Raw genomic sequence first — 23259 nt, forward strand, 5'->3', positions numbered from 1 at the left:
GGGCATATAATGGGGTGATGGGTGAGCAACAAATCAGGAGCTGACACGCCACATCAGGTGCTGAAACGCCATGGCTGAGGGCTATATAAGCAATGCCATTTTCCGGTGTCTGGGTCTTCCCTCTTGAAGGAGCAATAAAGCTTTTTGCTGCAGAAGAATCCGGTTGTCTGAGTGTGTTCTTGCGGGCGAGAACGACAGCTCGGGATAAGTGGCGCTGAGGAACCCGGGAACTTTATACCATCACACCAGCACAAGGGAGATCCCCTGTTCGCAGGGCGGAATCAGAGCTTCAGGACATTAAGGCTCTGTAAGGTACGTACAGTCTTGAAATTTCTCCAGATTTAGATGCCCTTTTGATTGTTTTCACGGAGATTGTTCCTTCGCTTTCCGTTTTGTTTTGCTTCCACTGGTGGAACTGCTGACTGGTTCTCAGTCGAGGTCAGGCCTGGACAGCTACCAGTATTGCTGACTGGTTCTCAGTTGCGGTCAGTCCTGGACAGCGACCAGTATGGGAATCTCCCACTCTGTAGTAAGGGCCTTACGGTCGGTCATGAAGCAGTGTGGCCTTAAAATCGCCACTGAGACTATAGAGGGCTTTGTCAGGGAGATAGACCCTGTGGCACCATGGTATGCTTGCTCAGGGTCATTAACTGTCGCCTCATGGGACAAACTGAAAGGAGATCTAGTTAGGGAACAGCAGAATGGCAAACGTAAAGCAGGGACCACGCCATTGTGGAAACTGGTGAGATCGTGCTTAACAGATGAGGATTGTCAGCAAATGGTTGAAGTGGGGCGGAAAGTTTTAGACGAAATTCAAGACAGTCTATCAGAGACAGAGTGGGGAGAGGGAGTAAGAGTTAAAAGGAAACAAGGTGCACTCAAGATTAAAGGCCTTTCCAGGGGGCTTGAGCCCAAGGAAATGAAATATAAGGGAAAAAATGCCCTGGGAGAGCTTAGAAAAAGGGATGGAAAGGGAGAGAAGGAGAGAGATCGAGCTGGGGAGGCACATAAGGAAAGGAGCCTCTACCCGCCATTAGATGAGTTCAAGGCACTAGCTGTCAGTAGCTCAGAATCGGATAAAGAACTTAGCTCCTCTAAGGAAACAGACTTAGAGGAATAAGCAGCACTCTATGAGGGAGAAAGATACCAGACAGATGAAAGACGAGCTAATCAGTCACAGAATAACATAGAGAAAGCAAAAGCAGCTAGAGACAAATGTCAAATCGCTGCGTGGTCTCTGACCCCTCGACCTCTGGGTCCTAGTGCACCTCTGCCTTATGTGCAGAGGTATCATTCAGACTCATTCATTTCAAAAGAGGAACAGAGAAAAGTGCAGCAAGCGTTCCCAGTCTTTGAAGGCTCCTATGGCGGACGCGTTCATGCCCCAGTGGAGTATATACAGATTAAAGAACTTGCCGAGTCAGTCCATAACTATGGAGTCAATGCCAACTTTACTGTAGCCCAAGTCGAAAGGCTTGTGACTCTGGCAATGACCCCTGGCAATTGGAGGACTGTAGTGAAAGCTGCATGTCAAGCTTTACAAGGTGTAGAAAAGGCCTTACAAGATGCTCAATTACAACGCATTGACGAGTCAAAGTCATTTAAATTGTGCATATTAAAAACTGCACAGTTACCAACAGCAGTCTTGTGGCAAAATGGACCCCTGTTGCGGGTCCATCCTAATGCTTCCCCTGAAAAAAATCATTGAGTGGTATCCTAATGCAGTTGCTGAACTCGCACTTCGGGGGATAATAGCAGCCATTACTCATTTCGGGAAAGAACCTCATATGCTAATTGTACCTTATACTTCTGCTCAAGTTCAAACCCTGGTAGCAACAACTAACGATTGGGCAGTCTTGGTTGCCTCCTATTCAGGACAAATTGATATTCATTATCCAAAACATCCAATTTTACAGTTCGCCTTAAGCCAAGCTATAGTGTTTCCAGTAATAACAGCCAAACACCCACTTCCGGATGGGGTGGTAGTGTATACAGATGGATCCAAATCTGGTATAGGTGCATATATAATAAATGGCCAAGTAACATCTAAACTATATAATGAGACATCACTCCAGGTTGTAGAGTGTTTGGTAGTTCTAGAGGTCCTTGAAACTTTTCCGGGACCGCTGAATATTGTATCTGATTCCTTATATGTGGTTAATGCAGTTAATACGCTTGGAGTTGCTGGCTTAGTTAGACCCTCTAGCAAGCTTGCTCACATTTTTCAGCAAATTCAGTCAGCCCTGTTACATAGAAGACATCTTGTGTATATTACTCATGTTAGGGCTCACTCTGGCCTTCCTGGCCCCAAGTCTCATGGAAATGACTTGGCAGACAAAGCCACTAGAATCGTGGCTGCTGCTCTGTCCTCGCAGGCAGAGGCTGCAAGGGAGTTTCATAAACGCTTCCACGTGATGGCTGAAACATTATGCCGCCGTTTCACTTTAACCAGGAAGGAAGCTTGTGACATTGTCACCCAATGTCAAAACTGTTGTCAATTTCTGCCTACTCCTCATGTAGGGGTAAACCCCCGAGGCATCAGGCCATTACAGGTCTGGCAAATGGATGTCACTCATATTTCCTCCTTTGGAAGAAATCAACATCTACATGCTTCCATTGACACCTGCTCTGGTGTTATGTTTGCTACACCTTTAACAGGTGAGAAAGCCTCTCATGTTATACAGCACTGTTTAGAAGCGTGGAGTGCTTGGGGCAAGCCCACAATTCTTAAAACTGATAATGGGCCAGCATATACCTCTTATAAATTTCAGCAATTTTGTCATCAAATGGATGTCACTCACCTGACTGGCCTTCCTTATAATCCTCAAGGACAAGGCATTGTGCAACGTGCCCATCGTACACTCAAGTCTTATTTTATAAAACAAAAGGGGGGAGTTGATGACACTCTGCCCTCAGTGCCAAGAGTAGCTGTATCTATGGCACTCTTTACACTTAATTTTTTGAATCTTGACGAGCAAGATCGCTCTGCAGCCAATTGACATAGCTCAGACCCTGATAGACCAAAAGAAATGGTGAAATGGAAGGATGTCTTATCTGGTCTGTGGAAAGGCCTGGATCCTATTTTGATAAGATCCAGGGGAGCTGTTTGTGTTTTTCCACAGAGTGAAGACAAAACCATTTTGACTGCTGGAACGACTCACCCGCAAGATAGTAATCAAGGATGGTGTGGAAGATGCTGACCTCCCGAGGCCTGCTCCTGATTCTGACAATATTGAACTTGTCTCAGGTTCCTAGTATGATTGGCGAACAGAGATGGGCCATTCTCTCGACTTTCCCTAAATGAATGCCAGTTCGCCATGATGCTATAGTTTTTCCAAAATTCTTTACTACTAATAAAACATTAGATTTACCATATCTACCCTATGATCCTACCCGACCACCATTAGGAGAAAATCGCTCTTTATTAGAACAGGGTTCTTTATGTTTTCAAATTAATAGACCAGGAAAATGTATTAACCTCACAGCTCGAGCTTTGGGGATGTTTAATGAGCACCGAGGAGGTTGGGTGTGCACAACCCAAGATACTCCAACGCAGATATAACCTTTACAAATCGAACCTTCTTGTAGGAGGCAATTTGGGTTAATGGTACATTTCTACCACCTAACTTTTCAGACAAAGAACGTCCCCCCCAACCAAAAATAGCCCCTCATTGTAGCTTGGAAGATGAAGGGCTGATCCTGCCTTGGTCTGATTGTCAATCCTCTATCATCGTTGGGCAGATCAGTGTAAAACCTTTTCCTTTTCTCCCAACATGATGGCTGACCCAGAGAAGGAATTTGTTATGAAAAAGGGACTTTTCATACAGGACTTTAGAATGCATCCCTTTCACAAGTGGGTGCTTTGTGGAGTCAATGGCAGTTGTACAGAACTCAATCCTTTGATCTTTATCCAGGGAGGAACAGTTGGAAAGGCTTCTTTTACTGGCATCTTAAGATTTGCTCAGTATCGGGGAATACATGCTGCCTCCCTGGACTCTTATGGATATACTAAACCAGTGTAGAGATCACTGGGTTCAATAAAACTTTGGTAAACCAGATTAATTATCCACCTACCCCAGTCTGTGTTTACCCCCCTTTCTTGTTTATTCTTTCAAATGATTCATTTGAAGTCTGTTCCAATGATTCTTGTTGGATTTCTCAATGTTGGGATGTAACAAAGGACACCCGTTACTAACCAGTAACCCCAGTGCTCTGTGAGAATAAACTAAAAATTAAAGAAAACACATTGAAGGACTCATGGCTCTAGCTGCATATATATTAGAGGATAGCCTAGTCAGTCATCAATTGGAGGAGATGCCCCCACTTGGTCCTGTGAAGGTTCTATGCTCCAGTATAGGGGAATGCATTGGGCAGTAAGCAAGAGTGGGTGGCTTAGGGAGCAGCAGGAGGATAGAGAATAGGGGGGTATTGGAGGGGAAACTAGGAAAGGGGATAACATTTGAAATGTAAATAGAGAAAATATCTAATTAAAAAAAGCTATACAATTCAATGTTGTGTGCAGAAATATTGATAAAAAAATTATTTCCCGAATAGTTATCCAAGGAAAACTTGTTTCATTTCTTTTTAATAGGTCAATGCAGGTACTGCAAAGATAAAGGAGTTCTGCTGCATTTTGTCCCTACTGGGGAGACTACACCTTCCTGAGCACCAGGCCAGAAGCTGAAGTACTATTTTGTAACTATCAGAATCCAGGACTCTGGAACATTTTGTGTCTTGTGGATCTTCTATTTAAATCAGTTGCTTTCAGATCTACCACTGTTAGATACTTCCTGGCACCCATCCTAAGACTGTAGTAGCTCTTGGAAGTGAATCACAGCCACTTTCAGCCACTGTCTGCCAGGAGTCCCTCACTCGACTGCTGTTTTTGCCTTTTCCATCATGCCAAAGAATAAAGGCAAAGGAGGCAAAAACAGGCGCAGAGGTAAAAATGAAAATGAATCTGAGAAAAGAGAGTTGGTGTTTAAAGAATATGGGCAAGAGTATGCTCAGGTCACCAAAATGCTGGGATGTGGACGGTTGGAAGCAATGTGTTTTGATGGTGTAAGGAGGCTGTGCCACATAAGAGGAAAGTTGAGAAAAAAGGTTTGGATAAATACCTCAGACATTATATTGATTGGTCTACGAGGCTATCAAGATAACAAAGCTGATGTAATCTTAAAGTACAATCCAGATGAAGCAAGAAGTCTGAGGGCCTATGGAGAACTTCCAGAACATGCCAAAATCAATGAAGCGGACACATTTGGTCCTGGGGATGATGATGAAATCGTGTTTGATGATATTAGAGATGATGATGAAGACACTGATGACATCTAACCTAATCTAAGCATGCTATATTCCAAGTTCCCTGAAGATAGTTCAACACAATTGGCATCTTGACCTTCAGCTGTTAAGTAAAACTTCATTTGGCATGAGTGTGGCTTGTTAATGCAAATTGATGGCTTTTATGTTTTGAAGTATTATATTTGTTTGAAAACCTAAGATGTTGAGTTATCTATTTTAAGTGACAAGTTAACACTTTGTGCTTATGGGTATAACTGAACTTAGGGCACAGCATTGCGCACTGTTAAGGGACTGGCATTCCATTTGTGACCTTTCATTTCTGGCCCTGGTTGTATACACTCCCTTGATCCTTTAAATTGTTTCCACCCACAAGTTGTCACATCTTACAGTGCATTTTTAAAGTTAGATGGGTAGCAATTTTGAGTTTTAAAAATTAGGCATTGCAGAAATTAAATGCTTAGAGGAGATGATCATTTTCTTGTGTTTAAAAATATAATAGTGGACAATGTTCATATATAATCTTGTAAGGCATACTCAAAAAAGAATGAAAATAAAGAGAAGTAAGTCTCTTCTGATTCTTGCATAGAGAAATTTTCAAAGCAGGTAGCTGTTAAGAGCACATGAAGTATTGTTTACTTTGTAAAGTAGGTAGGTCCTTTATGTTAAGACACTTTCAAGAAGTTAGCTTCTGTATTGAGGGCTTAGAAAATGAATTACTTAATCCTAGCACTTGGGAGGCAGAGGCAGGTGGATTTCTGAGTTCAAGGCCACCCTGGTCTACAGAGTGAGTTCCAGGACAGCCAGGGCTACACAGAGAAACCCTGTCTCGAAAAAACAAAACAAAACAAAAAAACAAACAAAGAAACAAAAAAGGAAAATGAATTACTGTGTATTGAGTAAAGTTAGTTACATAATTGTACAAGCTTACTTTTCCTTAAACTAAGCTTAGGTTAATGGAAAAGGAGCCACAGCTTAATGAAAATGAGGTTACTGTTTTCTGAATGGAGGAGTCCAGAAACAAGACACATTAACATCATGTTGTTATATAAAAATTTTTTTCCTTTTAATATGTTCATTATATCTCTGGTGTATAATGAAAATAAATGATTACATGATTTCTGAAAAAGAAAAAGATCAATGCAGTCTGATGGTCTCTGCTGGCAAACCAGGAGGGGACTCCCCAACACAAGCCTGCAAGTACTATGATCACCAGTGTCTGCTGTGCTACCAGGATATTTTAGAAGAATGCAGGACTCTTCCCAAACCATCTTCTTACTCTGGATGGGTTGTAGATCACATCCTCCCCAATACTGCATGGTACTCACAAGAGAATGCTGCTTACTCTGATAATTCACCCTCGTCTGCATCTGTATCAGGCTTGTACCAATTCTGAACATTCATAGAGTTGACTTTCTAGGATAGAGTTCAATATAGCTCATGTATCTGTATGGAAATTGACTACCTTCTTTCAACCTTTCTGATTTTTCCTAACTGTTCTTTTTTTTGGGAGAGGGGTGAGACAGGGTTTCTCTGTATAGCCATGGCTATCCTGGAACTCACTTTGTAGACCAGGCTGGCTTCGAACTCAGTAATCTGCCTGACTCTGCCTCTGGGAGTGCTGGGATTAAAGGTGTGTGCCACCACGCCTGGCCTTTTTTTTTTTTTTTTTTTAAGACTTATTTATTTTATGTATATGAGTACTATAGCTGCCTTAAGACACACCAGAAGAGGGCATTGGATCCTATTATAGGTGGTTATGAGCCACTATGTGTTTGCTGGAAATTGAACTCAGGACTCTGGAAGAGCAGCCAGTGCTCTTAACCACTGAGTCATCTTTCCAGCCCCCTTTCCTACCTGTTCTACTTCATTCCTTTCTTTTTGTCAAGATTTATTTTATTGATGTATATTTGTATGAGCTTTATGTATTCAGGTGCCTACTTGAGATGGAAGGTACCATGAGTCCTAGAGCCATAGTAGCAGGCATTTATGAGCTCTATTAACGTGTCCAAAACTATTCATTAATTTGAGTAATTAAACTAACCTTGAATTTTCATATCTGAATAGTGAATTAAAATATTCAAAAGTTTTTCTAGTACAAAAAAATTAAATGCTTTAGTTATAAATGATCTCTATCAATATACACAAACTATATACTTCAGACAGTTACAAAAGTGTGAGCAGAAGGCTTATCAAAAGACATTTAGTACAATTAGTTTTCAACAACCCCTTGGTCGTCCATATCTACAAGAAACTCAACCAAAACCCACCCAAATTCCACATCACATAAAAGCACATACTTACCAGAATTTTTAGCAAGTATGGCTTGGGAATTTGTTTTTGTTGTTGTTTTTGTTTGTTTGTTTTTAAAAAGTCCCCCAGGGCAAGTGATTTACAGTTTAACTGCCACTGTGAACTGATCTGGACATGGTCCAGAATTGGGACCTCTGGTGATCTACAGATGCTAATGATTTAGATCTACTTGAAGAATCATGTTTCTAGCACTTCTCAGGCACAGGAGACCTACTACCAGAAAGGGACTTTCTCCAGCTCTGGTTTTTAATAACACAAATAAATGTATGGTACCAATGGAGACCCTGCAGATCAACCAGCAGGTAGATATCTCCAGTCAGCACAAAGACCTCCTGAATGTGGACCTGGTTGCCTTCCAGCCTCTGGACAACCAGCTGTGTGGCCTCATTTCCAGAATCATTCACAGCACCTTTAAGAGTGGCTATTCCACAGCAGTGAACCAAGCTGAGGATGAGCTGGCCCTGCTGGAGATGCTGGACCTCATCTTGAGTTTGGAGCAGATGATCACTGGAGCCTCTGAAGTGAGGGAGCAGGAGGCCCTGGTTCAAGTGGAAGGAGTCACAGGTTCATTGGGGTACAAGGGCTCCTGCCCAGAGCTCTGTACCCAGCCCAAGTGCAGCAGAGACACAGATTGAAGACGTGCTGGTGAAGGTACAAGATAGTAAGATACAGTGGTACCAGCAACTTCAGGATGCTTCTGGCAAATGTGTGTTTCCCTTTGAAGACCTGGACAGTAACAAGGACAGTCAGACCAAAATGATAAAAGTGGACTTGCAGAAGGCAGTCACCACCCCACTGTGCCAGATCTCCAGCATCGCAAGTTCAAAGCTGAAGGAGGTCTTTGAGGAGATCCATACCTGCTCTCTGGAAAGCCTGTCCAATCGGGTGGACATTCGGTGCCTGTCACTCTTAGCCATGAAGGGCTGGACTTTGTCCAGTACAAACTGGCAGGGAAATTTGTGAAACAAGGGGAGGAATAAGTGGGCTCTCACCATGAAGCAGCATTCCCCATTGCAGTGGTGGCTTCTGGTATCTGGATGCTTCACCCCAAAGTGGGAGACCTCATTCTTGTTCATCTCCACAATAATTGTCCATATTCCATTCCTTTCTACCTACCTTTCAAGGAAGAGATAGATTTGGAGGATTCTCAACAGATGCTTGGCTACCAAGTGATGGATTCCAGAGTTGAGAAACAGGACAACTTTCTAAAACACATGTCTAGAACACCCTCATGAAGCAGTACCACATCCAGTTCTGAAACTTCTCACCCAATACTTCTCACCCAAGAGGACTACTTGCCCAGAGTTGAAGCCATCACAAGATCAGGACAGATTGGCTCTTTCAAATGTTTCAAGCTGTTCTTGGAGAAAACTCTTCAATACAGAGAGGTTCATGTCCACATAGGCTTTCTGACCACCTCCTTCTGGCACTCTCAATGTCCTTTGTAACACTGTGTGGCAGGAGGGGCAACAATATAAAGCTACTGACACAGCAGGTTTGGAAGAATCATGTCAGATGGAGAAATTCATCAGTGTGTTTTTATATATCTGTACAATTGAATGATGCTTTTAGGGCTGGAGAGATGGCTCAGCGGTTAACAGCACTAACTGTTCTTGCAGGAGTCCTGAGTTCAATTCCCAGCAACCACAGGGTGGCTCATAACCATCTGTAATGGGATACAATGCACTCTTCTTGTGTGTATCTGAAAACCGCTGTAGTGTAGTCATAGAAATAAAAATAAATAAACATATTTTAAATGAGGGGTTTATAATTCACAGCCTTATGTCAGTCCCTTGTCAGGTTTCATAGTTTTATAGGTGTTACAGACAGATACAGAACTGGCCTTTCTAATTTTCACAAGTTACAAGAACTTGTAAAAAAGTGCACTTAGCTCTTAGCTGCACCCTTTGTCTCTCCTTATATTTCTCAACAATTTAAGCTGTTTTCAAATTACCATCTCTAATTCAGATGTGCAACTGGTGGACTAAGTCCCACATTCTCAGGAATCCCATGTGTGGACAACAATAAATAATTATCAGTAAGTGTATGCCCATTTTTTCTGGTACAATTAGTTTGTAGTCAGCTGTCCTCAATCATCTCTTATACTCTGAGACATGGGCAAAAAGACCACCAACAGATTGGGAAAGGATCTCTACCTATCCTAAATCAGATAGGGGACTAATATCCAATATATATAAAGAACTCAAGAAGGTGGACTCCAGAAAATCAAATAACCCCATTAAAAAATGGGGCTCAGAACTGAACAAAGAATTCTCACCTGAGGAATACCGAATGGCAGAGAAGCACCTGAAAATATGTTCAACATCCTTTTTTTTATCATTTTAAATTTTTATTGTACTTTCCAAAATAAGTGTAAACCCTAAATTTACCAGTGACTACATATGAAAACTTGATCAAGCTATTGCTGTTTTATGGGTCTTTGTTGTCCCATGACACATACACCATACAGATAGAGAAAACCAAAGGCAATGTGTTTAAAAATTACTTAGTGTACAGGATTCAAAATTCAAGAGTTAATAAATAATGATACAGCAACAGCCTTTCCTCTTCCCACAGAATCTCTGACCCTCTGTCTTCCCCTCACCCTCCGCCAGCCGCTTCTCTCTCCCCCACTCTTCCAACTCTTTTTTTTTAATTTTTAATATTTTTATTACATATTTTCCTCAATTACATTTCCAATGCTATCCCAAAAGTCCCCCATTACCCCCCCCCCCCACTTCCCTAACCATCTATTACGATTCTTTTGGCCCTGGCATTCCCCTATATTGGGGCATATAAAGTTTGCAAGTCCAATGGGCCTCTCTTTCCATTGATGGCCGACTAGGCCATCTTTCGATACATATGCAGCTAGAGACAAGAGCTCCGGGGTACTGGTTAGTTCATCATGTTGTTCCAACTATAGGGTTGCAGATCCCTTTAGCTCCTTGGGTACTTTCTCTAGCTTCTCCATTGGGAGCCCTGTGATACATTCAATAGCTGACTGTGAGCATCCACTCCTGTGTTTGCTAGGCCCCTACATAGTCTCACAAGAGACAGCTATATTTGGGTCCTTTCAGCAAAATCTTGCTAGTGTATGCAATGGTGTCCGCGTTTAGAAGCTGATTATGGGATCGACCCATTCATGATAAAAGTCTTGGAAAGATCAGGAATTCAAGGCCCATACCTAAACATGATAAAAGCAATCTATAGCAAACCAGTAGCCAACATCAAAGTAAATGGTGAGAAGCTTGAAGCAATCTCTCTAAAATCAGGGACTAGACAAGGCTGTCCACTTTCCCCATACCTATTCAACATTGTACTTGAAGTCCTAGCCAGAGCAATTTGACAACAAAAGGAGATCAAAGGGATACAATTGGAAAAGATGAAGTCAAAATATCACTTTTTGCAGATGATATGATAGTATATATAAGTGACCCTAAAAATTTCACCAGAGAACTCCTAAACCTGATAAACAGCTTCGGTGAAGTAGCTGGATATAAAATTAACTCAAACAAATCAATGGCCTTTCTCTACACAAAGAATAAACAGGCTGAGAAAGAAATTAGGGAAACAACACCCTTCTCAATAGTCACAAATAATATAAAATATCTTGGCGTGACTCTAACTAAGGAAGTGAAAGATCTGTATAATAAAAACTTCAAGTCTCTGAAGAAAGAAATTATAGAAGATCTCAGAAGATGGAAAGATCTCCCATGCTCATGGATTGGCAGGATCAACATTGTAAAAATGGCTATCTTGCCGAAAGCAATCTACAGATTCAATGCAATCCTCATCAAAATTCCAACTCAATTCTTCAACAAATTGGAAAGTGCAATCTGCAAATTCATCTGGAATAACAAAAAACCTAGGATAGAAAAACTCTTCTCAAGGATAAAAGAACCTCTGGTGGAATCACCATGCCGGACCTAAAGCTTTACTACAGAGCAATTGTGATAAAAACTTCGTGGTACTGGTATAGTGACAGACAAATAGACCAATGGAATAGAATTGAAGACCCAGAAATGAACCCACACACCTACGGTCACTTGATCTTCGACAAGGGAGCTAAAACCATCCAGTGGAAGAAAGACAGCATTTTCAACAAATGTTCAACATCCTTAATCTTCAGGGAAATGCAAATCAAAACAACCCTGAGATTCCACCTCACACCAGCCAGAATGGCTAACATCAAAAATTCAGGTGACAGCAGATGCTGGCGAGGATGTGGAGAAAGAGGAACACTCCTCCATTTTTGGTGGGATTGCAAGCTTGTACAACCACTCTGGAAATCAGTCTGGTGGTTCCTTAGAAAATTGGACATAGTACTACTGGAAGATCCAGCAATACCTCTCCTGGGCATATATCCAGAAGATGTGCCAACCGCTAAGAAGGACACATGCTCCACTATGTTCATAGCAGCCTTATTTATAATAGCCAGAAGCTGGAAAGAACCCAGATGCCCCTCAACAGAGGAATGGATACAGAAAATGTGGTACATTTACACAATGGAGTACTACTCAGCTATTAAAAAGAATGAATTTATGAAATTCCTAGGCAAATGGATGGACCTGGAGGGCATCATCCTGAGTGAGGTAACACAATCACAAAGGAACTCACACAATATGTATTCACTGATAAGTGGATATTAGCCCAAAACTTAGAATCCCCAAGATATAAGACACAATTTGCTAAACGCATGAAACTCAAGAAGAATGAAGACCAAAGTGTGGACACTCTGCCCCTTCTTAGAATTGGGAACAAAACACCCATGGAAGTAGTTACAGAGACAAAGTTTGGAGCTGTGAAGAAAGGATGGACCATCTAGAGACTGCCATATCCAGGGATCCACCCCATAATCAGCTTCCAAACGCTGACACCATTGCATACACTAGCAAGATTTTGCTGAAAGGACCCAGATATAGCTGTCTCTTGTGAGACTATGCCGGGGCCTAGCAAACACAGAAGTGGATGCTCACAGTCAGCTAGTGGATGGATCACAGGGCTCCCAATTAAGGAGCTAGAGAAAGTACCCAAGGAGCTAAAGGGATCTGCAACCCTATAGGTGGAACAACCTTATGAACTAACCAGTACCCCAGAGCTCTTTACTCTAGCTGCATAGTTATCAAAAGATGGCCTAGTTGTCCATCACTGGAAAGAGAGGCCCATTGGGCACACAGACTTCATATGCCCCAGTACAGGGGAATGCCAGGGCCAAAAAAATGGGAATGGGTGGGTAGGGATGTGGGGGGGGGAGGGTACAGGGGACTTTTGGGATAGCATTGGAAATGTAATTGAGGAAAATATGTAATAAAAAATATTAAAAATTAAAAGAAAAGAAAGAAATTTACCTCAGCCTCTCCAGGAAGATCCAGCAATACCTCTCCGGGGCATATACCCAGAAGAAGTTCCAACTGGTACTAAGAACACATGCTCTCCTATGTTCATAGCAGCCTCATTTATGATATCCAGAAGCTGGAAAGAACCTAGATATTCCTCAACAGAAGAATGGATACAGAATATGTGGTACGTTTACACAATGGAGTACTACTCAGCTATTAAAAACAATGGATTTATGAAATTCATTGACAAATGGTTGTATCTGGAGGATATTATCCTTAGTGAGATATCCCAATCACAAAAGGAGTCATTAGATATGCACTCACTGATAAGTGGACATTAGCCCAGAAACATAGAACACCCAAGATACAATTTGTAAAACACAAGAAAATCAAAAAGAGGGAAGACCTATGGGTGGATACTTCATTCCTCCTTAGAATAGGGACCAAAATACCCATGAAAGGAGTTAGAGACAAGGTTTGGAGCTAAGACTGAAAGGATGGACTATCCAGAGACTACCCCACCCGGGGATCCACCCCATAATCAACCCCGACACCCAGACACTATTGCATATGCCAGAAAGATTTTGCTGAAGGGACCCTGTTATAGCTGTTTCATATGAGGCTATGCAAGTGCCTGGCAAATACAGAAGTGCATGTTCACAGTCATCTATAAGTTGGAACACAGGGCCCCCGATGGAGAAGGTAGAGAAAGCACCCAAGGAGCTGAAGGGGTCTGCAACCCTATAGATGGAACAACAATATGAACTAACCAGTACCCCCAGAGCTCTTATCTCTAGCTGCATATGTAGCAGAAGATGGCCTAGGAGGCCATCACTGGGAAGAGAGGTGTTACCTCCTTCAAGCCTAGCTAAGCTGGCCTCATACCATCCACCTCTGAGGCAGAGCCACCTGCTGTGCTGCTTCTCATCACTCTCCTTTGATGTGCTACTACCTGCTACCTGCCTGAGGCTGAACTACTTTTCCAAGATTTTCTGGAGTTAGCACAGAACTGTGATCTTGGAAAGTTCCTACTAAAAGACTGATCTGTCAACCTCAAAGGAACTTTGCATGACGGGGAATGGGTCTCCCCTCTTCTTTATAAAGCATCTTTGCCAACATTAAAGTTGAATCTTGATCAGAATACAGTCTTGACTCCATTTTTCTCTTTACAAGCCTTCATTCCCTCTCTTCTTTCAGTTCCAAGATGCATCCCAGGCTGGAACCCAGACATGAGAGCAGCAGGTCATCCCCAACAGAGAGGCTCCTTGGTATTGCAAACTTTATATGCCCTAGTACAGGGGAATACCAGGGCCAAGAATTTGGAGAGGGTGGGTAGGGGAGCAGGGTGGTGGGGAGGGTATAGGGAACTTTCAGGATTGCATTTGAAATGTATATAAAGAAAATATCTAATAAAAGAAAGTCTCAATCAAAAAAAAAAAAAAAAGGAAGGAAAGTCTCAAAGCTCACCCTCAATGACACACTTCTTCCAACAAGGCCATACCTCCTAATCCTTCCTAAAAAATCTACCAACTGAAAACCAAACATTCCAATTGATGAGCCTATATGTGAGTAGGGAGGCCCTCTCATTCAAATCACCAGAGTAGCCCTGTTTTCCTAGCCCAGCATATGTAAAGTAGGTCAGAAGAACACCTGAACAGTAATCAGTCTTTGTCCCATTTCAAAAAGCAGGTTGTTAGACCTTACCCTATGTACACTGAACCAAATCTGCTGTAAGATTCCATGTGTGAATAAAATACTGGGTGATTATACTCAAAAGCTCAAGTTAGCAAATGTTCTTCTTTACCTACATCCCAAATGTACTCAGACTTAAGAATAGTACAGGCATTCATTCCACTTTAGTATTCACTTGTATATTGATAAATGCTGCTAGACGAAGAAGCAGGTGGAAGCTAGATTGTTTGAGCTTAATCAAAAGCCTAGCTTAATGGTTAAATCCATCTCCAACTCTCTTGGATGCCTATCAGGTCAAAGGTAGATTTTATGACCACTCCTATGGTTTTAGTAAGAAATGCTCTCTTACAGGCTCATGTGTCAAACACCTGGGCCCCAGCTGCTGGCAATGTTTTGGGAGGTTCTAAAAAAAGTAAAGAGATGGGACATAGTTGGAAAAAGCAAGACTTTGAAGGTTGGACTAGTCCTGGCCAATCTCTCATTCTTACTTCCTGTCTACCAAGGAGGAGCATCCTCTGCCACATGCTCCTATGTTCATGATGCTCTGTCCAAGAGCTTAGGACAACAAATCACACTGATGTGAAACTATGAGTAAAATAATTTCCTCCTCTTTTAGTTTATATCAAACAATATAACAATGAGAAAAAGAGCTATTATGATATAGCCTGTCATTCATTTAATATGAACAGTTATATTGGCTCATATATTTGAATAAGAGGTCCTTAGATAGTAGTGCCACTTGAGAGAGACATTGGAGGTTTAGCCTTGTTGACGGAAGTATGTCTTTAGGGGTGGACTCTGGATTTCAAATGCTTAAGCTAGGCCCAGTGTCTCTCTCTTCCTGCTACCTCCCAATCTGAATGTACAACTCTCAGCTACCTCTCCAGCACCATGTCTGCCTCCATGCTGCCATGTTCCTTCCATGATGAAAATGGACTGGACCTCTGAACTGTAAGCCATTCTCAGTTAAATATTTTCTTTTATAAAAGTTGCCTTGGCCTTGGCAGCATGGAACCATAAGATACAGTCATTCTTCTAAGACCTCAAGACCAAATCAGAGGTAAACACAATGACTCAACTATCAGAGTAATTCTCTCCCCCTGGTAGGTGCCTGGGTTGAGTGGCTGGTTGGTTGGTTAATCGTCTGTTTGGCTGAATAATTTCAGACAGAGTCTATGCAGCCCTAGCTGGCCTGGATCTCACTAGGTAGACAAGGTTGGCCCCAAACTCACCACCACCTTCAGGCTCCCTGAGTTGATTCATAATGTGGAAACTTAAATCCAACTATTTGCTTCTGTGCTCTCAGCTATCCAAAGATCTCAGCTCACTCATGAAGAGTCTTAACAGATCAGCCTTCCAGATATCCAAAAGACTTTTGGCCCTTCCTCCCTACCTTCTACTCACTCTATTCCAACTTGCTAGTTTCCACCATACCAAAAGGTGCACACCCAGAGTAACTACTTGTAGCTTTGTGTGCTACCCTACCTCTGAGGCAACTATTGTCAACTCTATTCAAACCCCAGCAGAGACTGGCTGGAGTTAGACCCTTGCAGTATAGCTGGGGTGTGACAGTCAGGGTACTGTAGGAACCCAGTCCAAATGCTCCCTCAAGCCACTTGGAGGGGCTGCAAGTCCATGGCCAGAGTAGGTTCCATGGGTTATCCACATAGTGGGCATGCAGGGGCTATCCACATAGTGGGTATGCAGGGGCTATCCACATAGTGGGTATGCAGGGAGCTGCAAGGGCTAAGGGAGCTTCCTTGGCTAAGCCAGACAAGTACCCACAGGGGGTTTCCTTGAGTACTTTGTCCGTTAGTCTACCTTCTGTAAATAAGTTTTTAATAACACAAATAAATGTATGATGCCAATGTATCCACAAAGCCAAAACATCTTTCCAAAATAGATTACAAAGGAAAACTTATTTAAATTTTTATTTTTTAAAAGGTCAAGGCAGGGCTGGTGAGATGGCTCAGTGGTTAAGAGCACTGACTGCTCTTCTGAAGGTCCTGAGTTCAAATCCCAGCAACCACATCGTAGCTCACAACCATATGTAATGAGATCTGATGCCCTCCTCTGGAGTGTCTGAAGACAGCTACAGTATGCTTAATCATAATAAATAATAATAATATAATAATAAAAGATCAAGGCAGTCGGATGGTCTTTGCTGGGAAACCCTGAGGACTCTCAGCAAATCCAGCAAAGACCACCTGCACAATAACCTGAAGTGGCTGCTGGGCTACCAGGATGGTTTGGAAAAATGCAGGTCTCGTCCCAAACTATCTTCATACTCTGGATGGGTGTGAGATCACATCCAAACAACACCTCACTCCACATGCAAGAGAACTTCCTTCCTCTGATAATTCACCATCCTCTGGATCTGCTTCAGGCCTGTCCCAATCCTCACTACACAATCTCCTCTCCGGAATATCCCACAATCCCCCTTAACCTCAACTCCAAATGGAACCCAGAGCACACATGAGGCCTCTTTCAAAGAAGCTATTGTGCTTCAGTCCTCTCCGACAATCAAAGCAGAAGGTTGCATTGAATGTTCGAATTGGCATCCAGAATAAGAGGAACACAGGGCCTGACAAGTGGCAGGAGAAGCAAGAGAGGAAGGTGTGCGCCCTCTCAGAGATAGCATTTCAACAGCTAAAGAGGTTTGACAATCTGAAGGAGCTGAATTTGCATAAGGAGTTCTAGGATTTAGAGAAAGTGATGGAGAAGAGTACCAGAGAAGCCCTGGGCTATCAGGAGAAGCAGAAAGATGAGCAATTTCACTCCAGAGCCAAGACTCTCAACCTAAAGCTTGGATAGTGTGATGTATTGTATATTCTTGGACCTGGGAGTAGCACCATTTGGAGGTGTCGCCTTGTTGGAATACTTGTGACCTGGTTGGAGTAGATGTGTCACTGTGGGTGTGAGCTTAAGACCCTCAACCGAGTTGCCTGGAAGTCACTCTTCCACTAGAAGCTTTTGGATGAAGATGTAGAACTCTCAGCTCTGCCTGGGCCATGCCTGTCTGGATATTGCCATGCTCCCACCTTGATGATAATGGACTGAACCTCTGCACCTGTAAGCCAGTCCCAATTAAATGTTTTTATAAGACTTGCCTTGGTCGATGCCCCTCAACAGAAGAATGGATACAGAAATTATGGTACATTTACACAATGGAGTACTACTCAGCTATTAAAAAGAATGAATTTATGAAATTCCTAGGCAAATGGATGGACCTGGAGGGCATCATCTTGAGTGAGGTAACACAATCACAAAGGAACTCACACAATATGTATTCAGTGATAAGTGGATATTAGCCTAAAACTTAGGATACCCAAGATATAAGATACAATTTGCTAAATGCATGAAACTCAAGAAGAATGAAGACCAAAGTGTGGAAACTATGCCCCTTCTTAGAATTGGGAACAAAACACCCTTGGAAGGAGTTACACAGACAAAGTTTGGAGCTGTGATGAAAGGATGGACCATCTAGAGACTGCCATATCCAGGGATCCATCCCATAATCAGCTTCAAAACACTGACACCATTGCATACACTAGCAAGATTTTGCTGAAAGGACCCAGATATAGCTGTCTCTTGTGAGACTATGCCCGGGTCTAGCAAACACAGAAGTGGATGCTCACAGTCAGCTATTGGATGAATCACAGGGCTCCCAATGGAGAAGCTAGAGAAAGTACCCAAGGAGTTAAAGGGATATGCAACCATATAGGGGGAACAACATGATGAACTAACCAGTACCCCGGAGCTCTTGTCTCTAGCTGCATATGTATCGAAAGATGGCCTAGTCGGCCATCACTGGAAAGAGAGGCCCATTGGACTTGCAAACTTTATATGCCCCAATACAGGGGAATGCCAGGGCCAAAAGAATGGGAATGGGTGGGTAGGGAAGTGGGGGTGGGTATGGGGGACTTTTGGGATAGCATTGGAAATGTAATTGAGGAAAATATGTAATAAAAAATATTAAAAATTAAAAAAAAAAGACTTGCCTTGATCATGGCATCTCTTCATAGCAGTAAAATCCTGACTAAGACAGAAATTGGTACCAGGGATTGCTGTGGTAGGCCTGACCATGCTTTTATTTGAAAGAATGTGGATTTTGGGACTTTGGATTTGGAAAGCAGTGGAATGCTTTAAATGGGGCTTAATGGGCCACCCTAGTAAGAATATGGAAGAATTGTTGCTGGGAGTAATTTGAACTGTGTTGTTCTGGGCCAAGAGATTTCAAAGGAGAAGAATTTTCAGAATGTGGCATAAAGACTGGTTTTGTGGTATTTTTTGAAGAATGTGGCTACTTTAAGCCCTTGCCTGATAAGTCTGTCTGAGGCTAAGGTGAAGAGTCTCAGATTAATTGCACAGAGAAAGGAAATTTCCAAAAAGCTCATGAGAGACTTTGTTCTCTGGTTAAGTCTTATGAAGAGAAGTTTGAACATGCAGAGCAATCTTAGAAAGGAAACATATAAATTTTATGGTTCGAGTATTAAAGGGGTACCAGGAAGTGAAATGGAGCAAAATCCTGTGTTCTAGGAGATAACAGATTAAGGGAGTAGGACCTTGGGGCAAGAGCCTACCCAGCTAAATTTAGATCCAGGCATGGTGGTACACACCTTTAATCCCAGGAGACAGGCATGCTGATCTCTGTGATCAAGGCCAATCTACAGAGCAAGATCTAGGATAGCCAAACTTAGACAATGAAGGATTTGGAAAACAAAAAGCCAGTAAGGAACATCTCTGGCCTTTCTAATTTTCTCATGTTACAAGGAGGGGTAAGAAAATAACACTCCTGGGCATATAATTAGACATAGCTCCAACATGAAATAAGGACACATGCTTCAATATGCTCATAACAGCCTTATTTATAATAGCCAGAAGCTGGAATGAAGTCATATGTCCCTAAACAGAGGAATGGATACAGAAAATGTGGTACATTTACACAATGGAATACTATTCAGCCATTAAAAACAATGAATTTATAAAATTCATAGGCAAATAGATGAATCTGGAGTATATCATCCTGAGTGAGGTACCCCATCACAAAATAACACATATGATATGCACTCACTGATAAGTGGATATTAGTCCAGAAGCCCAGAAGCTGGAATACCCAAGATGCAATTCACATGAAACTCAAGCACATGAAACTCAAGATGAAGGAAGACCAAAGTGTGGATACTTCTATCCATCTTAGAAGGGGGGAACAAAAAACCCATGGAAGGAGTTACAGAGACAAGGCATGAAGTAGAGACTGAAGAAATGACTATCTAGGGACTGACTCACTAGGGGATCCACCCCATTTACAATCACCAATCCCAGACACTGTTGTGGATGCCAACAAGTTCTTGTTGCCAGGGACCTGATAAAGCTTGAAAGACCCCCGATGAAGGGAGACCCTCACTCAAGTCTCGGGATGACGTGAACCCCAAGTAGCTCATGGAAGACCATTTTTGCTGCAATAACACGAGGTTTATTGACAGGAACCAGCACTCTGAGGTCTACTTGTATCCAATGCAGGGGTAGAGGAGACCCAGAGAGGCTGGGAAAGCGGGTATTTAAAGGAAAAAACCATAACCCAAGAGGGTAGGGAGTGTGTTATTTGAAAATACCAGTGAAAAATCACAAGGTGGAACTAAAAATCACAAGGGGAAACTCCCTGATTCTCAAGATTGTTCTCAAGATTTTAATCCAATTTTTGTGATCAGCCAGGTCCTGGAACAAGGTCACTGAACTGGCTTGTGTAATTATGTGTTCTGTGGTCAGCCAGTTCTCAGAACAGGCTGCTTCAGAGCCCAACTATTTTTCTTTCTTGGCTACAACTTGGTCTAGGGGGTCAAACTTAAATTTTCTCCCTCTCTCCTGAGAGGATCTGTCAGTGCCTCACAAATACAGAGGTGGATGCTCACAGACATCCATTGGACTGAGAATAAGATCCACAATGAAGGAGCTAGAGAAAGGACCCAAGGAGCTGAAGAGGTTTGCAGCCCCATAGGAGGAACACATATGAAGTAGCCAGTATTCCCAGAGCTCCCAGCGATTAAACCACCAACCAAAGAACACACATTGGTAGGACTCCTGGCTCTAGCTGCATATGCAGCAAAGGATGGCCTAGACAGATATCAATTGGAGGAGAGGCCCTATGTCCTAAGAAGGTTGTATACCCTAGTGTGGAGGAATGCCAGGGGCAGGAAGCAGGAGTGAGTGAGTTGGGGGGGGGGGGCGGGAGAGGGGCAGAGGATAGGGGCGCACTTTTTTTTCCCTTGTAGGAGAATCCCCAAAACAGGATGGGGATAACAGTTGAAATGTAAATAAAGGCAATTGGGAGGCAGAGGCAGGCAGATTTCTGAGTTCAAGGCCAGCCTGGTCTACAAAGTGAGTTCCAGGACAGCTAGGGCTACACAGAGAAACCCTCTCTCGAAAAACCAAAAAACTGCCCCCCCAAAAAACAACAACAAAAAAGAAAGAAATAAAGAAAGAAAAGAAATGTAAATAAAGAAAATATCCAATAGAAGAAGAAGAAGAAGGGGCACTTAGCTGTTCCCTTTGTCTCTAGTGACTTTCAGAAAATCGGTGATCAATTGCTCAGCTCATAGCTTGTATAAAGTCGAGGTGTGTCTGTAATCTGCAAGAACTCTGCCACATCCTCACTGCTTTCTTGTACTTAGCCCGAGACACTTTGGCTGAATAGCTGCTGATCCCCACCTACCCACTTTCACTTTCCTGCTTTTTTTCCTTTAGATTGAAATTTACTACGTGCTTCCTCTCAGACATCTTGGGGATGTCACTCCATGCTTGAACTTTTGTGGGACTAGAGGGTGGGGTCATTTAAGTCAAGCTCCCAGAAGACAGTCCTTTTATGACTTTTTTTTTTCTCAAAACAAGTACCACCTGGGTGACTCTAATAAGTTACCAAGTCCAGCTGCAGCAGGAGGTACACATAACCTTGCCTGTCCCTGGAACGCAGGTTCCTTGTGTTCTCAGAAAACATTTCCCCGAAGATTTCACCTTAGCAATGCTGGTCTCCTCATAATCACCACTAATTTCCTGACTCCAGCTAATCAGCACCAATTATCCCAGTAGTCTCCATTTCTTCTTGGCTATAGAGCCAGAGCCACATGGCCAAAGCTGATGAGTTCTGCTGCTTGCAGGAGCTGAACAATGTCCCTTTTTTCTCTTACAACATCATTAGCTTCCTCTTTTCAACTCCTTCACTGCCTAAGCTTGACTGTCCTGGATCTTTCCCTGGAGATTGACCTTGACTCAGAGATCTGACTGCCTGTCTCCTGGGATTAAAGGTGTGTACCACTCTGCCTGGAATTAAGCTTATCTTCACCTAGAACTTGCTCTGTCTCTGGCTGACCTTGACTTCAGAGATCTGCTTGGCTTTTTCTTCTGGGATTAAAGGTGTGTACCACCACCCCTGTATTTAAGCTTTTCTTCACCTAGAACTGGCTCTGTCTCTGGCTGACCTTGACCTCAGAGATCTGCTTGGCTTTATCTCCTGGGATTAAAGCAATGCACCACCATACTGGATCTAAATTTCATTGTGTCCCATCTTGCCACAAGTATACAATTCCCTTAATTCAATTTAATATCCTTGAGCTCAGGATTCAGCTCCATTTCCCTTCCTGGTGCCCCCCCTTAATACTATATATTTTGTTCTTTTCATTTCTAAGCTAGCTATGCATATTCCAAATGTTCTTCATGAGATGTAAGCAGAGAAGTAAGTCTATGATGGGCATTTCTGAGACCTCCTTTGTGAATGCAATTAATCTGAGTTTCTAAATCTTAGCTTCATTCTGACTTTTCAGACTAGGATAAAGAGTAGCCATGCTGTTCACCAAAATACTACAAAAAAAAAAAAAAAAACCAGTCTGTAGGCCACATATTGAAGTTCTTCTCCACTGAAATTTCTTGGACCAGGACTGCATATTTCAGATCACTCTCAGTAACAGTGTCTTCCATATTCCTACTAAGATAGCCCAGTAAGCCCCATTTGAAGCATTCCACTGCTTTCCAAATCCAAAGTCCCCAAATCTACATTCTCCCAAAGTCAAGCATTTTCAGACCTGTCACAGCAATACCCCATTCCCTGGTACCAAGTTCTGTCTTATCTAGGGTTTGACTGCCATGAGCAAACACCACAATCAGGGCAACTTCTATAAGGATATCATTTCATTGGGACTGGCTTCAATATTCAGAGGTTCAGTGCATTATTATTAAGGCAGGAACATAGTAGCATCCAGGCAGGGAAAGTACGTTAGGAACTGAGAGGTTTATATCTTCATCTGAAAGCTGCTAGCAGAAAACTGACTTCTAGGCAGCTAGAATGAGGGTCTTAAAAAGTCCATTCCCATGGTGACACATCTACTGTAACAAGGCCAGAACTCCAAATACAACAAAACCCTGGACCAAGCATATTCAGGCCACGAAAGTTGCTGTTGGCTGCATCTTTGCAGGCGAGAATCCAGTCTTTCCCTTTTGTGGATCTTTGTGGCCCCACCAGCCAACACCTACAACTCCCTCTAGCACATGTGGTGTTTGTTGTTCTGGGTGTCCTGTGTTGGTCAAACCTGCTTTTCCAAGAACCAATGCTAGTGACCTGATAAAA

At 42.6% G+C, this 23259-nt stretch overlaps 1 protein-coding gene and 2 pseudogenes across 1 annotated transcript; all 3 read left to right on the top strand.

Annotated features, from left to right (window-relative positions):
• Positions 1-8846, top strand: part of LOC147001290 (mRNA export factor GLE1-like) — an 84738-nt pseudogene extending 75892 nt beyond the window's left edge.
• LOC147001293 (eukaryotic translation initiation factor 1A-like) lies at positions 4873-5334 on the top strand. Its single transcript, XM_085830571.1, has one exon. The coding sequence runs from the start codon at positions 4900-4902 to the stop codon at positions 5332-5334; it is 435 nt and encodes a 144-aa protein (XP_085686697.1). The 5' UTR covers positions 4873-4899.
• Positions 8847-15711: 6865 nt separating the features above from the next.
• LOC110306567 (mRNA export factor GLE1-like) overlaps positions 15712-23259 on the top strand; it is a 112883-nt pseudogene continuing 105335 nt past the window's right edge.

Source organism: Mus caroli, unplaced genomic scaffold (assembly GCF_978045245.1).
Source record: "Mus caroli unplaced genomic scaffold, Mus_caroli_1 scaffold_14, whole genome shotgun sequence".
Taxonomy (NCBI): Eukaryota; Metazoa; Chordata; class Mammalia; order Rodentia; family Muridae; genus Mus; species Mus caroli.

Excerpts from the sequence above, each read along its gene's own strand:
- LOC147001293 (XM_085830571.1), top strand. The coding sequence starts at position 4,900 with ATGCCAAAGAATAAAGGCAAAGGAGGCAAAAACAGGCGCAGAGGTAAA.